Source organism: Mesitornis unicolor, unplaced genomic scaffold, assembly GCF_000695765.1.
Source record: "Mesitornis unicolor isolate BGI_N332 unplaced genomic scaffold, ASM69576v1 scaffold26568, whole genome shotgun sequence".
NCBI classification, from domain to species: domain Eukaryota; kingdom Metazoa; phylum Chordata; class Aves; order Mesitornithiformes; family Mesitornithidae; genus Mesitornis; species Mesitornis unicolor.
In genome coordinates this window covers 18,378-36,145 of record NW_010200182.1, presented here as the reverse complement: position 1 = coordinate 36,145, position 17,768 = coordinate 18,378, and the positions used below count along the sequence as shown (strand labels likewise).

General features: G+C 36.1%; 1 protein-coding gene across 1 annotated transcript; it reads right to left on the bottom strand.

Moving 5' to 3' along the window:
* Positions 1-2,063: 2,063 nt before the first annotated feature.
* LOC104544724 (receptor-type tyrosine-protein phosphatase mu-like) lies at positions 2,064-14,860 on the bottom strand (the record flags this gene model as incomplete). The annotated part of the gene is made up of 5 exons (XM_010189664.1): positions 14,553-14,860; positions 11,292-11,401; positions 6,943-7,144; positions 2,248-2,430; positions 2,064-2,145 (listed from the first exon to the last, which is right to left on the bottom strand). Coding segments are annotated over exons 1-5 (881 nt in total), but the record flags the coding sequence as incomplete, so codon positions are not given.
* Positions 14,861-17,768: the final 2,908 nt, after the last annotated feature.

The following is a 17,768-nucleotide window of genomic DNA, read 5'->3' as shown; positions in this document are numbered from 1 at the left end:
AACATGCTGGACTGAAATTGAAGGCGAAGCAAGCAGTATTTGTTGTATTAGAACCCTGACAAAACACATTTTAATCATGTCCAGTCTTACGAATTCTCAAACGACCTGGAGTGCCATTTGGCCTTCATGATTAATGTGTACTTTATCATTGTAAACAGAGCTTCCTGAACATTTCTATAAAGTCTGCTTTTTAAACCAACATTTAAACAATCAGCATTGCCCTTTCTCTCCTTTTACCTTGTGGTGGTTGTGTGCAGATTCTAAATAAGGTATAAGATATCAGGATTTTTCATATTTCAGTAGAGAAAAAGAATTTAATCGCAGAAAAGCACTGGAATTCAGAATGACCTCAGGTATTAGCTTTGTTGACTTGAATGGCAGAATTTGTGCTCTCCTTATCCATCTCAGGAATTAAAGAATTTTATGTGACACGGCTGATGTGTTGATCAATAAAACAACAACAATCATTTACACTGCAAGATTAGTGCAGTTTCAAAAATCTGCCTTAACCAAGCCAGCAGTTGTAGCAGAATCGATAGACAAGGCATCTTGCTTAGTGGTGTGCATAAATGAAGTACGACTAAATTTTTAACACCCAATGAATACAGATTAGGATGATAAAACCCATATGCAGAATGTGTTCTGCAAGCTATGCAATGATAGTGTGCTGGAGAGTGTAATGCACAATAAAATAATAAAAGTATTAGAAATTCTTCCTTTAATTTTCATCCTCTACTTCACTCAGTATTTACACTATGAGTTTGCAGACAGCATTTAGTTTAAGACCTGTTGCAAAGGACCTCAGTAAATTTGCTGCCGTGCGTTCATATGTCAGGTCTACAGCTTCCTGTTACTTTAAGTCTCTCCTCTTATTTTCCTAACCACTCATCCCCTTATTTGGCACACTTTAATCTCCTAACTAGCTGCCTTCTATTGTCAGTGAAGTTTCTGATGTGTCACTACTGCTATAGGAGTCAATCATCTTTAGTTCAAGATGCAGATAAAAGGAATGCAACTGTTCTTTTATTAATGGTCTAATATGTTTGTGTTTAAACAACAATTACTCCAACTGGCATTATTTTAATCCAGATGCTTGAATTCAGAAGGGCTACACTATAGCTTTGCAAGATAAAGAAAGACAAACATCAAATCATTCTATTTCTAATCTGATCTGCTAAATCAGTCTCATTAAATCTGCTTTAATTGCTATTTTTTTCTCAGCTGGTTCAGACTTCTCCAAAGTGTTATATTTTCTTTTTAAAAAGCTGTCTGAATGATCAACAGGATGGCATTTCCTAAATGCAGACCTACATACATATAATATATAAAGCAACAATTAATATGTTGTATAGTAAAAAAACCTGATTAAATGAAACACTGAATAATCTGAAGAAAGCCAAGTAACATTCATTTTCATTCATGCCCATATGAGTATACCAGATCTGTATTTCCCAGACAAAGAGAAATTACCAAAAACCTTAGCATCACAATGAAAATAACTGATAGTCATTCACTATAGGTGGAAACTTTTCCTACAGTAACAACAGAATTACCCATTTTTGATGATACATGATTAGGCAAAAGGGAAAACATCCTAAACCTATGAAAAATCTGTATTTCTCTCATCTGTATTTTCATTTATTCAGAGTATTGAGCTCATTACTGGTTCTCATTCAAAATAATCTAAGCATTCCTCTGTATTCTTCTCTGAAAAGCAGGCGCCTTTTATTCTAATCAATGAAGGACTTACACAGTACCATGTATCTGGCAGTGAAATAAAGCTCTGCAAAACTGGAAATTCATTAACGGGTACTCTATAACACTAAAGAATCCGAGCTACTGGTTTTCCAGGTTGATCTTTTTTTCTATTTCTGCTATCGTGGTCAATTAAATGTAAATACTTCATGAATGTTATAGTATACATTGTTTGAACTGGCTAACTTACTGAGAGTTGATTATCTTAAACCTGTGAAGTAAACAAGAAGAGTGAATATTAAAGACAGTAGCTCAGCATAAAAAATGTGATATGCCCTTGAACTTATAACACTGCAGTAAGCAATTACCTTAAAGAAGCCACCCACACAACAGAACTATGGCTTTGTTCCTTATCTTCAAAGAACAAGCCACTTGCATCTGGATCAAATCCTTTAAACAATACACGAACACTCAACATCAAAGCACTTTCATTTTCTTCAATTATTTAATTTAATTAGAGCTAATGCAGACATGAATTTAGACACTGATTGCTGTGTAGAAAATCCCCAGAAAACATGTTCAAGAAATTAATCAATTTGGTTTTAATTTTATAACGATTTTTCCACCAGTACCTGACAGGAGCGCCTCTGCTCTGTGCAGGTTTCAGCAAGACTGTCACAGTGCTGTCAGTTTGATTCAAAGGTGTTTCAAGTTCATATGGTGGCATAGAGGGTGCTAGAAGAAGAAAAGAGGCAAAAATAATCATTATTCCTGTATTTTTTCTTTCAAGAGCTGTATCTTTACTTAAATAGGTAATTTTAAAGACTTATTCAGATATAAAGACAGTATTATAGGTCTAAGATGCTTTCTGTTACAACACAAGTGTGAGACAACTGTTAAATAACTTCAGGATAAAACAATAAAACAAAAAAATAAACCAAAGAAAAACCCACCAAAGAAATCTCAGCTCACTGCCAATTTCAAGACAGGAAACAGATGAGTGGGAGTAAGTTTGCAGAAAGTACTGAGAATCCATGACTTGGAAATGAAAAGTTATCTCAAGAAGAGCATCTGCAAATGTGCATGTGAAGGTTTTGAAGCTGAGCCCAGCTTTCTTAGTATGACAGTGGTATTAGAATACACTCAGAATTTGACATTTCTGGAATTTTAACTAATGCTGTAACCGTCCTGTGTCTGTTGTCCACCACAGATATAATTTACAATAACGAAGCAGGATTATCACCATGAGAGCTTATCTTAGTTTGAAGCCACGCTCATTGTCACTCCTGCAAACTGTGTCTTCATTAAGGAATTACAGCTGTGATTAAAACAAATGATGCCTCGGATGTTGTCTTGTCCTGGTGCTGCTTACTTCAGTTCTACCATCTAGTCACATTTTGGTAATTATATTGGATAGAAGGCTGCTTGGTTAATCCGTTGTTTAGCAGTCTGTTGTATCCTTAGTGTCCAGTTGTTAAAGATGATACATAATTAACAGGTTTGAAGGCTACAGAAGCAAAAAGAGGTCAGTGCAAAGATCTTTTCTGACCACAGGAGTAATGGAGGGCAGTGAACTTCCCTAAACTAATTCCTGCTTGGAGAAGAAAATACACTTGGTGGGGGAGAAGATCCTTTCTTTAGCAGGTTCTTCCAATGGCTAATTATACTTCATGCTGAACACAGAGACATATTTGGCATCTCATTTCATTTAGCTTTCTCTTCTAGCCCCTGGATACTTTGTGTATCATACTGATGATGTTACTCAGAGTACATTATGCTCCACATACAGAGAATATCAACCTGTAGGCTCCACTAGCAAAATAAATAGCTCCAGTGACCTGAGTCTTTCTTTCAAGTCTATTTTCCGGTCCTTTTCACCTTCCCAGTAGTAGCAGCATCTACTTGAAAGGTACAGGAACTTCCCTCTCCTTTATCTATATTGTCCTATATATCCAAGTAAGGACTGCATTAACACTTTTGTTCACAACTATTCAGTCCGCTGTGAAAATATTAATACCTTCATCGCTTTTAATTGATGTTCACCAGTTTTGAAATGCTTCACAAATAAAAAAACTAATCTTCAAAAACCTCCTTGTAAGCTGAGAGGGTTTTATTCTGCTTACAATCCTGTCTATAAGGAACAAACATTTAGACTAATCTTTTTAAGTAATTTGGGTACCCACTTTGGGAAGCCTAAAGGCATAATACTCCCCAGTATGTCTAAGATTCCAACACAATTTTCACATATTGCAGTTTTGACTATCCAGAACTTGTTCACATAATGTCCAATTCTCAAGTTAACCAACCTGAAAATAAGGGAAGCACAGAGTAACCGTATCTTCAACAAGCTGTATGAATTCTGAATCTTTCTGGAAGACTGTGTCATTTCTTGTGCTTGGTCTCCTGCCCATATCTTAACAAGTCTTGTAATCTTAATTCATGACTCCTGAGTCTCTGCTTGTACTCTTTACTAATCTTAGGCTTCCTCTACCAAAACTGTCTTCCTGTCCAGGACATGAGCTCTGGCTCTCCCAGCCCAACCTTTCAGTCCTGGCTACTTTATCTCTTCTCCACAGATAGTTGGACATTACCTGTTCTTACACTTTTCTTCTGTCTAGGTTAGGAGTCTTCCTCCTCCATACTGCCCATGTGTAGAGAAGGAGCTTATCAATCAACACAGAAAACAGGAGATATTCTTCCTGTTCACAGTTTTTGCAACTGGACAGCCTGGTCTTCAGCAGCAGAAAGCTCAGATGCACTAAAAGGTAAGGCTCTTAGAGACGCTATCTGTGTTGGGCCACAGTGAGTTGATGTACCAACAAGCAAGGCTCTAAAAGCTTGGAGAACTGAAATCTAATTAGTGAGGATGTCATCTACAGTGACATTTGCTGCTCAGTTCTGTCAAGTTTCCACTACCTGTGTGCAAACTGCAACATTTACAAATGGCCCAAAACTGGACAGATCTTCAGAGTGATGGCCCAAAATAATGTCTCTCTTCTTGCTAAATATTTAAATCCCTGTTTGAAAGCACTTCAGTAAGGTATCAATCACCAGAATTTTTCATTATGTCAGCCGTGTTCCTGAAATGGGATGAGAGTCTTCATAGTATGAAAGGCAGCATACAAAATTTCGGCCTGCACAGCTGAATTTTCAGAAAGTTATATGCAACAGAAAACCATCTTCTAATAGAGTGCCCATCAATTTTGATAGCAGGCACTGCTACGAGATCTGTTTTTGGTAATACGTATTTACATACAGATCACTCCATCCATCAGTGCCAATCACAAAGCTGTAGAATGAAATACGGCAACTATTTACAGTAACGGAATATTACTACTCAAAACACTTAAGACAGGAAATTAAGGGTGTTTTATTCAAATGAAAATGCAGTCTAGAGTCAGACAAACTAAGGCACAATGACTCAATTCAGAAACTGGTCAGAATGCACTGTTGCCACCTCATCTGCCCTAAAAATAGTGAAACCTTTCAACTATAAATGCTCAACATTTTTGTTTCACTTGTCTCCACAATGAAGAACACTGACCACATCAAAAGCCTTCAGAAAGTGAGGCAATGAGATTACAGGCCAATAACAGTGGGTACCATAAAAGAGGGTATCATATTCAACAGCTAAAATCTCAGTTGTGATTTTTCAATTATACTAAGAGATGTTTGCATTCTGCTTCTGTTTTAAATTCATCAAAAGATTGGCTTTACCTACCCAAAGACAAGCCATAAATATTCCCTGTTAGTTCAGGGAATTCAAATAATCCCTGTTAGTTCATTACTAACATGAAGTAATGAGAGAGTGGGGTGCAGACAAGACAGCTTGCAGAACCTCGCCACATGGTAGCTTGGAGGGCAAGTCTCATTCCCAAGCATGCCTGTAATGTCGTGTTTACCCTCATGAGTTTTTGTTAGTGACACACCAACTTTGGAAAAGCACAACAATTTAAGACCCAGCACTATTCCCAAATGGCCAGGTTCTCCCCCAATCTCAATAGTCTCCCTGCTTTCTAATAAGGTCTGATTCTGCCATCCTAACTGATAGTAACTCTTGCTATGTCAGAAGCTGATTTCTGACAAAGTTTCTGCTCAGTATAGGAAAGGAGATGGAAAATGAACCCCATCATTACTGAACAGTGTCAATTATGTTTAGACATTCTATAAAGAATAATTTTCTAACTTGAAAATTAACAACTTTTTTTTTTCCTCAACAAACACCTGTATAGGCCATAATTTCCACCTTGCATTAACTGTCTTATACTATAGTAAGAAAAAAAGAAATTGCTTTATTTCTGATTAACACTTGTTACTCTTTTTCATTCCAGCGAGGACAGAAAATGAGTGATGGAGAAAAGTACAAAGAATGAGAGTAAAAGAGAAAAAATATTTTGTCCCCAAATGTCTTCCTTTATCCGCAAACAGATAAGGTAACTTTCTGTAAATATTATCAAGGGGCCATAGCCAAGCTGTCAATTTAATTCCCAAGGTGACTGTAGAGAAGTGAAAAGTAAAGGGATTTCAGCTGTAACTTTGCAAAACATTTTGTCATCAATTACATAAGTATTTTAGTGTATGGAGTAGTATTGCACCCCATCAGCTACAGAAATGAGGTATTCCTCTGCCTCTGCCTCTGGAAGGGCTTTAAAATACTGTTCATGGATCTGCAGACGTGACAGAGTTATGCTACTGTTATCTGAAAACCACTAGCCCTGATGTTCTTGTCTAATACTGTTTCATACCCACTTCAGGCCACACGCCTGCTAGGAACATAGGCAGGCTGGCAGTCAGCTGCACTTGCTGAGCGAGCGCGAATCATACAGTATTTCTGCTCTGCTCTCAATTATTCATGGGTCATTAAAGAGATTTTCCAGCACCGTTACTGTACTAATTTAGAATCATGTCAAGGCTGACTAAGCTCTGAATGGAATCCTCATCCTCATGTCCAAAAAGCCTATGCTAAATGTTGCAACAGCATCTGGCACTAACTGCAGGCACACAATTCACAGGGTTTCTTGGGCGATAGCTACAGTTGTGAATAGGAATTTCAAAGTACGAGCTGATACTTAAGCACTTGGAAGTTATTCAGATATGTTAATGTATGTCACTTTGACATCTTCAGGGATGAACATGTATTTTACTTTTTCAATTTGCCGCTTCTTAAGTCCTAAAGATGAAGTGAACAACAAAAGCATTACCCATGCCATTACCATAAGCAAACAATAATATTCTTTAATCAAGTACCTGATATTTTAGTGGTGAACTGGTTTGTGATTGGAGGTCCAAAGCCTTTTGCTGTGCTGGCTCTGATGGTAAAAGAGTAGGTAGTGCCAGGATAAAGTCCAAAAAAGAGATAGTGCGTTTCATTTCCTAGCTTTGAGACTCGTCCACTTTGATTGGATAAATCTATTTCTGGGTCAAAGGAACTGACTGCTTTGTAGGTGATCTGCAAAAGAGTAAGAAAGTTATAAACTGTCTTTAGCAGATGGACAGAGATTGCATCTTTATCCAGTAAACCCTTCTGATGTATGCGCTGTCAGACATTTTATGATAAGCTATCTTACTCTCCTATACTCTTCAAATCCCGAAGCCCATGAAGGCACACAGAAACTCAGCCATAACTGGTATGAGTTATTACTTTTATAGATACAGAGACTTAGAGGCAGCTAGATTACAACTCTAAAGGATGGGTTCAGGTTTACATTAATTCCTTCAAGATGCTGGCTTTGACAGTGTCATTTTTTGAATTCATCTTACTCTTGGTTTTGATCAGCAACAATAACAAAATCAAAACAACCAGGTAAACATAGGTAAGTGAATAGCAGAAGGTGTAGCCTCCAGTTCCAGCTGCCTTCAATATAATTACACTTTGCTCTGAATAAGATTATTAATAAAAGATGATAAGGGGAGCTTAATGGAAATTTTTCAGAAAGTGGGTAAAGCTTGTATTTTAGTTTGAAGCTAAGGTATTGTAATTGCTAATTTGGAATTTTTCAGGTTACTATATTGTACCTAGGTTAGATTCTCATTTGGAGGAAATGAGAGATAAAATGTTAAGTAATATACGCATCGTGTATACTGTATCCTCAGTTCCTTCTTTGATTTAAACAGTATTTTTAGTTTTCATTAGAAATGTTAATGTAAGTTCACAGTAAAACTTGATCCACGTTTCTTCTATTAATTACTGATTTCCATGCACTGTAATGAGAATTTAAAAATAAGAAATCCATTAAAAAATTAACAAGTAAAAATTATTCACCCCTCCTTTTTACTTTTAAAGTTTCATTGGTATGCGAATAATTCCAACACTCTTATTATATAAAGTGATAATTAACATTCTTTTTGCTATATTTAATCTGTATCATTATAATTAAGAAGACACATAAAACAATACAAACTAACATCTAAGTACTGGCATTACACACCTTAAACATTTGCAGTTCCCTAAAACCACTGACTTAATGAAAATTGATTTTTATATAACCCATCTAATAGAACATCAGTAAAGTGCTAAAAATTAGTAATAAAAACTTTGATACCATCTAGATAAATCCCAACATTATTTCAGTAGATAAATGCAGATCTTCTACAACTCCTCATCCATAAATTGAGCTGAAAGTGTCTTAGAACTAATGCTCAACTAACCCTCTTAGTTATAAGAGAAGACAGAAGATTACACTACCAAATATCTGAACTTTTATCAGTAAAGAAATTAAGGTTACCTATTACCCAAAAGAATCTACCTTTCCGATGGTAAATGTTGTTATGTCTGCTTGTTCTAGTAGTGGGTCATAAATTTTTTGAAAATTTTGAAAGACACGTTAGACAACTACACCACAATTATGTTTTATATACATCTGATCCTGCTTTACCACAGATATGTGAGCTAAATGAACTCTTGAACCTCCCTTTAACTCTGTTTTCTGTATTTCTGTGATTCTTAACTGGATTTTCCAAAAAGCCCTTTAAGCTTTATTCAGAATAATACCAGACTATCAGAGACTCTGCAGTCTATGTTAGTTTCTCTTTTTTTTTTCCCCCAGTATTTAGCTATTAAATAGCTAAGTGGCTGATGTTCTGCAATGAAATAAGTTCTTCCGTGGATCACGCAAAAGTAAGTGTTTTGCCTGGTTAAAATGAACTTCCACTGTTTCTGTATTTTACTCTGACTTGTAAGACTGTTCCCACTTATTTTTTTAAAATTAATTTCTTATGTCCACCACAGCTAATGCCAGTTCAGCTTTGCAGTGATGAAAGAAAAAGAGCATGAGGGTCATCTTCTCACTGGATATTGATTATTTTTATCAAATTTAGATGAAACCTTGCCCAAAGGACTAATCCCTTTATTCCTACACCTGTAAACCTGTACTGGTGATAGAGGAGCAAAATGGTATAATTTATCATTATGTCATTTCTTCATCTAAAGGTTTTTTTCATTTAAATATTGGTAAAATAATTGGATTTGCATTTAATTTCACAATAACAATGAATACTTTAATATCTGATACTTCAATGCACATTTTTCCCCACCACATATATTAAAAGACTTGTCTCCTGGCACTAAAAAAAATAATACCTGGCTTCAGAAAACAGACTTAAGTGATGAGATTTTTAGCAACATAGAAAGTTAGGTATTCAGAGTAAGAATTACCAGCCACAGAGGTGAGACTGAGCTGAACTGTGCCCTACCCAGGCTTCCCCCTTACTAGGTCAGTGCTCACCTACTAGGCCTTTCTATGAAAGGTGAATGCCATGAGCAACACAATTTTCACTAACATACCAAGTATACCATATGTTTGCATAAGAGTAGCTTTAGTAGCTATGCTTTTTAGATCAGAATCGTTAATGTATACACAGACAAGGTTTAGATGCTTCTTTGTCTAAGCTTTGGCTTGCAACGAGGCGTAGGCCGGAGCCAGGCATCTCAATTCGCAGGCCTGGGTGATTTGGAGCTGTGCTGGATGCACAAAGATCAGCCAGAGAAGTGCCTACTAAGACATCATGAATAGTCTAAATTAACTTATAAAACACAGGTACCTATATTTAATCTAACTTGTCTGGATCTTATCCTGTGAGCTACTTCAGTTAGCTAAAATATATCTGAAGAGTGCTTTTATATTCAACTGAAATACACATTTAAAATAGGTAAAATGTTCCTGTGATTCATTGTGTTTGTTGGCTTCCAGTTAGTTTGGCAGCCGTATTTATAAAAACTTAGTGAAATATTTTAGGCTTATAAGCAAACATCTGGGAGGAAAAACTACTGACAAACAAGTCTTCATCAACTAGGTGTCTGTTCATATCCAGTCACCTGGATATGGGCTGAGTTGGTGTCTTTCGAACAAGGGACGGTTTGGTTGCAACAGCCTTTTGGAATCTTTTACTTAAAAACTAATTAAAGCAAGTTTCTGATCTAACCGATTGCCTTGCTCCCTCCATCTCTGCTTTGAGGCATATTGGCTAAACAGTATAGAGATACCAGTATTTCCTTTTCAATATTCTCCTCACTGTTGTCATCATAGGTTCTTTTGATGTTCAGAGACTTGCACAGTCCTGACTACCTTTAAAAAGTCTGGCCAAGCGATTCTGTTCTATCTCTGAAAACACCTGCAAAACTCCTATTACAGCTGATGAAGTTATGTACCTATACGTATTTAAGACTGAACTGCACGCATACAGTGCATATATTCCTCAGCAATGTAACTAGACATGCATACAGAAAGATGATTCACCACTGTGTGTTTCTATGCACATAAAGCCTGACATCAGTAAAAATACATTAACTAAAACATTCTGATCCCTGAAGACAGGCAACTGTCGAACTAGCTGGAAAGTAGTTACCTTTATAAAAAAATCAATCCATACTTTTTCATAACATTTTATTCTCTCACAATAAAATAGTTTTCAAAACAGTATCAATAGGTTACTGTTCAATTTAAGTTTTCTTTTACACCATATCTCATTTAGGTGTTTTTTTTTTAAACAAAGCATTTCAATACAGATTTTGTAGTAAGGTCAGGTAAGAAGCTTAACAGTGATTACTGTCTGACAGCTTAATCTGTGCAGTCCTTTGTCAATTTTTCTAAAAGGTATTCAGGCAGAGGTTCCACATGAGGGAAAGCAGAGATTTTTCAGACATCTAACAACATATAATTTTGTTGAATTTGCATTTAAAAAATGCTAGATTTTTTAATTATGCCTGCTTGTTTCTATTACAATAGGCTTCCTGTAATAAGTCTGATTTAAAAGTTATGTTGACTGTCACCACTGTGTTATGTCTCCTGTTTTTAAAAAAAATCATGAAGATCTGTCTTTCAATCTTTTAAATATTTGATCCACATTAGTAGACAGAATGCTGTATCATATGGTTCTAAAAATAGTTTTCTTAAAGCTGGTAACCCAGGGACATTTTGAGTCCTGCAGTAATTCACTCCTACATTATATATTTGATTTTATTACTTCGTAAGTGCTACTAACTTCAAAAAGAATATTCATTTTACAAAAACTGGAAAAAAATAATTTCCTTACTAATTGCATACTTCTGAAAATCAAATCTATACATAAAAATTAAAACATGGCAAAATGCTAGGTACCTCATATGAAGTAATCACACCATATGTTTGTGCTGGCTCTCTCCACTGAAGAAAAATCTTCTCTTCAAAGGTACTTCCTTGAATAGATTCAAGTGGCACAGCACTCGGGACTAATGGATAAAAAAAGGAAAAAATGCTGTTTTAAGAAAAGCTTCAAAACACACACTGCTTAATATTTGCACAGCTGAGGCATAAAACCCATCTGTCCGTCATGTCTAAATCCCTTGTTGCGATAGAGTGCATATTCCACAGCATTTTGTGAATTGTTAAAGAGATCACACATAACCATATACGACCTCCTCTTCTCTCTGAATAAACCATCTCAACTGTATCTAAACTCTTTGGAAATACCACCTGCTATTATTTCCCCAAGATTGAAGCAAAGATCAGTGTTGCTCAGGAGGAGAATGGTTTATTTAACGTGATAGTGTCATTAGGGAAATATATGCGTCACCTTCAGTGTAAGAAGGAATTGGTGATATCTCAAATATAAATTCTTGCAAATAAAATCTACTTGTGATAGTCACTTATCAATAGTGTCACTACCCCTAGTGAAAAACATATTAAACATTCATATAAGAAAATGAACTAGAATGGTTAGCTTGAAAGATGAGCCACATGTTGCATAGAACAGTGATGCTCACTGACACTAGGCCTGAAGACCTACAACAGGAAGAGCATAAAGAAAGTACAAAGCAGCCAAATTGAAAATCTGACCTTATTAATTTTTCTTAAAGTCTTCTAATTTATAAGAATGACCTCTGAAGAGTCAGGGATATCAGCAAGTTCTGATAAAGGGTATTGGGTAATGGCTGGGTCAATGGCTTTTGGGTATCTACTTCTGGTTCCTGCTTGTTCTGCAACAATTATCCCTGAGCCAACCTCAACACAGTTTTCAGAGGAGAAGATGTGTAAACAGCACATGGACATTTTCTTTTTGTAACAATACTTGAAAAAGAATGTGAAAAGAAAATTCTGAAAAATGCACGCAGGACTGTTGTGAGGCAACGGGCATTAACGGGTTTGCACTTTTCCACAAACTACATGTGAAAATCCTGTAAGAAGATACAATTACCATTTTCCACATGCTAGAGAAAGAAGATGGAAACTACTTGCTGCAGCGGTTGAAACTACTTCTCAGATCCCTCACTGAGATTTACCCAAATGGTTAAAGAATAGGAAGATGTGCAAGCAAGACATCTGGTGACTCCTTCCCCTTTGTAGGTCCGGTAGAGCACTATCCTCCTCCTACTCCTCCATGCTGTTGGTTTGGGAGTTCACACAGTTTGAGATTTCATAATCACCTCTCCATAGGTCTCCTCAGAGTCCCTTGCTCTACCAAAAGGAAGTTCTAAGGACACAAGTGATGGTTTCTGAACCGGCTTACCAGTCCTGTGTGGACCCGTGAGATCATGCCTTTTAGGCAATCATAAGTCAGTCTGGGCACTAAACCCTGCTTCCAAGTAGAGAACCGACAAAACTAAATTTGAATGATGGGGTTAATGATTTATGTAAAAGGAATTAAATACAGTGTAAATAAGTATAGAAAACCACTGTGGCAATCATCTAAAATTATCTGAAGGTTATAAACTCTGAGCAGTTATGCCATGAGGGAGTTCAAACACTGGCAAAGAGGTTGTGGGATATCCATCTTTAGAGATTCTCAGAACTCAGCTGTACAAGACCTTGAGCAATTTGCTCTCACTTGACTGCTCTGAGGAAAAAGCTGGACTAAATGAGCTCTGGAGGCCCCTTGCAACCTACATGACTGGGTGATTCAAAAAATTATGATAATTATTTGGGTCAGTATACCCTGTTGTGTTACATCCACATTTACGCACCTTAATGAAAGTGTGTGGTATACTTAAAAGTTATAATTTCTGTCCAAGGTATTCTCTCAACCACTGAAGCTGGTTTTTAATAGTCTCAGAATAATATAAAATTCCAGAGGGTTGGGAATGAGAAAATATGCACAATTTTAGATAAAATACATAAACAGCCCAGATAACCATCAGGTATTTAGCTTTGTCATCCTACAATTGAACCAAAATTAGAGGATGACAGCAAAATTAATTCTAATTAAACAATTTTTTGTTAGCTATGCTTTTTCAATTCTGTTGCATTAGCAACTATACCTTCCTAAACTGTTTGAATTATTCAATCATATATTTTGATTAGAAATTAGTACTACACAAAACCAATATAGCATATATTAAATGATTTAATAGGTTTAAATAACAGACTTCAATTATTTATTATGAAGGGAACTCATCATTGCTGAAGTTGTTTCCAGAAATCTTTCCAACATGTTTGCGGTAAATCTGTCATTGATCTGGAAGAAAATACAAAGCCATCTCTGTTCAGATTGCAGATGATAAAAATGAGGGGAGGACAGAACTGTTATATAAAGCAATGCCAGTCAATTGATACGGTTTCTCTGAACAGTATGAATTTTAAAGTGGCTAAAAGCAAGGTCAAAAAACCCAAGGTATACTTGTAGAGGGCACTAACGTCAGCACAGTTAGTTCTGGAAAGGTGATACCTATTCCTGGTGCATGACCAATTCAACAAGGAAGCCCCATTTTGGTATTGTAGCTGAGTGCCAGTAAACTCTCTGCATGTATAATCACAATAATATCACAGAGGACTCAGAAAGATGGTGTAATCTTTTCATGCAATATTACCAGAGCATCACAGAGACACAGTAGCCAATTCTGCTGTCCATGCTTCAAAAAAGAGACTTAGAAATTATGTTATTGCTCAAAATAAAAAAATGAGATCTGAAAACTCCAAATTAGCTGAATATTCCTAAATGGAAGGGAATATCTATACATTTAGATGTCTGATATGGAATATATTGTGTTACTTATATGTCTGCTTATTCATATATTATACGTCTGAATAAACAACTAACAGTGGTTGGAAAGCCAAAGCTAGAAAAATTGAAACCACAAATCAAGAACAAGTATTTAATCAATCAACAGAAAAGCTTACATGAGGATACTGTGGGCAATCACCTGACATTGCTTCAAACTGATACTGGAACTTTCAAGAGGCACAAGTTATGAGTTTAAATGATGTGTGATGTTACACGTTATGTAAAAGATCATTACAATAATGGACCCTTTACTATCTTAAAATTGGTGAAGTTTGGGTAATATCTGTTACAGACTCTAGTGAAAGTGGAACATGCACTTATATAGAAAAGTGTACTATCAGGTAGCATGCACGTACTATGTATATGTAAATACAAAAACTCACCATCTTCATCAGTTTGTACTACAAGTTCTTGGCTTTCTTTTCGTCCTTCAGGGTTCATTAGTACTAATTTGATGCTGACATTTGTGTATGGTGACAGATTAGTAATTGTGTGCTGGGGATGTGAACTTTCTGTATCCCAGCTTACTTCTTCTCTCACTTGCTCCTGTCCTCCAGCCTGGTAACGGTAATGGACTGTGAGGTTGTATCGATGGCAACGTGTGACATTATATCCAAATGGTTCCCAGCAAATAGTGATTTGTCTAGATTTGATCTCCACCACCTCTAGTTTTCGTGGCCCACGCATTGGATCTGCAAAATTACCAACATAATTCTGGCATGATTATTTATTCTTATTATAACAGTAAGTAAAATGAGCACTAAGAAGTTATACAGTTATACAAATACGATATATAAGCAGAAACAGAAATTCATAGCTTTATCTTTTATAGTTCAAATAACATTAAAAGTATAGGTCTCTAAAAAATCAGGAAAAAAAACAGTGAGAAAAGGCATGAAGTGTCCTGGATGAAAAATGAAGAGCAAACAAAATACCAGAAAGTTTTTATGCTTAAACTCAAAGTGCATGACACAGTTTAAATGACATTTACTTTTTAACCTACCTGTTGCTTGCAAAAAATGATTATGTCAAATTTTTTTTACAAATTAATTTGTGAGTAAAAACCTTCACAAAGCTAGTATCAAAAAAGAAAACATAATTTTAGGCAAGATTTGCAAATCCATGGTGATTTCCTCCCAGTACTGTTTATACAAAGAAAACGTGTTAGGAGGTTCTTCAGCTATTTCTTATTCATTTCAGTCAGACTGAATGCAATTACCCAATCTCTATTTGGCCAGTACATAAAGTTAATATTCCGATTCCTTTAAAATAGCCCATAGGGTTCTTTCCCCATATACATTAGTTGTTAACACCTTCTTTCTTTTTATTTTTGTTTTGTTTACCACATCTAAACTAAACAGTGCAAATACCTCGGTTTGTAGTAGTGGTTTAGCAAAGAATCAAAAGAAGCAGCCGGGAGGCACACCGGCTGATATCCTACCGCATCTGTGCTTTCCTAGAGACCTTCCAGTTGATAACCAGCCATAAATCACATCTAACAAAATCATACCCAAGAACTTTTGAATATCTATATGCAAGAAACAAAGATTGTGGTTTGATGAAATTAAATTTCTTTCTGTCCTACTGGTCTCAGCAATTGGAAGAGAAAAGTGAACTCAAATTTCCACCATGTCACAGCAAAACCACTGAGTTGACACATACCCCCCAGTTTCAAAACACTGTCATTAATAGAGCTATTATAGATATTTAGCAATAATCTGGGTTTTTTCATACTGCAGCCCTCAACAAGATTAAAGACAATGTCTGGTTTTATCCACTGCTTTACTAGTTAAATGCTTAGAAGACTTTTAATGAGCTAGAAGCCTCTTATACGTAAACAAATTAATATGCATCTTCCCTCTTTTATGTTTATTAATCAACATGTCTTCAGTGGGAATGTTCTAAACAATTTACACAGGATTTCATCTCTTTACTTTTTAATAAAATCCCTGTGTGCTTGAAATTTGTTCAAAGATGTTATTCATCTCAACTCCTTGAAGAAAAGGTGTTAAGAAATTGCTTGTTCTCTCTAACATCTGAAAAGCACGGTATTTTTTTCCCCTTTCAAATACTCCAGCTCATTTTTCTTTCATTAATTGCTGCTACCCAACAGTGTTGATCACCAATGTGGAATATCTGGCAATTGGTGACAAAATGGCGAAGCAAAACAAATTCAATAACAGATCTAATCCTGGTCTCCTTTCTAGTGACTAGACAGACTGGTAAAAATGTCCTCACCAAGGACAAACCACTACAGAGCCATTTACCTGTCTCCACACTCAGATACCCCAGCTAAGAATTTGTGTGTTTGGGATATTTTTATTGCTACAACAGTTAAGATTAAGGAGAAGCAAACCTCAAAGACTGGCAAGTCCTATGAGTTTCATGTCTTCCTTAAGCATTTACTTCTGGATAATTCAGATAAAAATTTCATGAAAAAGGAGTTTTCTTTTTTTTGGTATCCTATAAGTATTCTAAGTATTTCTTCATTTAGGTGAGACTAAGACTAGCAAAGGACATTTGATGGGTATTGTGTAACTGTAATGCAATCTGAATGGGCTAAATAGGACAAGAAAGTCAACAAAATTCAGGTGACCCTGACATACGACATTAAGCCGCTGAACAAAGCTCTTAGCTGCAAGAATATGGAACAGCCTGCTTAGTTCCACAGTAGACACACCAGAAAATTCACAGGGGAGCTGAGAAATCATTTTATTAGAGACATAAAACTAATCTGTAGCATTTTAAAACTGATATTGAGTAGCTGTACAAAAAAACCTGTATCAAAACCTATCCAAGATTTCTGCCCAGGAGGAAGATATTCTTATGTCACGTTATCTTAGTAAAAAGTACAAGTTAGCCCTCTAGTTAAATCTTGAAGTCACTGCTATGAGAATGACAGATACATTTTCACTTCTAACAAAACAGACAAGGGAAAAAAGAGATTAAATTGTAAAAGATGGAGACAATGCAGCTTTTGTTGAGATTCACAGGACAAAGCTCATCAGACAAGGCAAATACCCTGGTTGCTTTGGTTCCTGACTTGATTCTGTAATCTACAGCATCAGACAGCTACACAGCTCATCTCTGTTTCTCTTACTGTTCATTCAGATTATGCAGCTAATACAGCCCTAATGAACCCTTCGTTGGGTAAGCACAGTGTGGCAACCAGTCAGTGAGAGCACTTAGTGGAAAAAAAAAGGGAGAGGTAGGACCCAAAAAAACCCTGGGACACAGCAGAGAAAGACATTTAAGGAAAAATATAGCAAGAACTTATATGATGCACCAGGTGGGATAACCTCTGGTTTATGTGAGATGTCTACTGAGAATGTAAGGTTGAATATTCCAAAGCAGTTTGCCCATGAAAGAGCCTCTGAAGATACAGGCCTGTACTCCAAAGAATTTACCCACTTTGTGTCCTCAACCTCACTTCTAAATTCTCAAAATGGATGTGGCTAGTGATGCTTTATTATTGCTTTCATCAAATAAACCTAATTCCTGAAGAACCACTACTTATTTGCTTTAATCTTCTTTCCAATACCACTCTTCATTTATCAGACATGACTTCACTAAAGACCTGAGGATGTTAGCTCTCATCT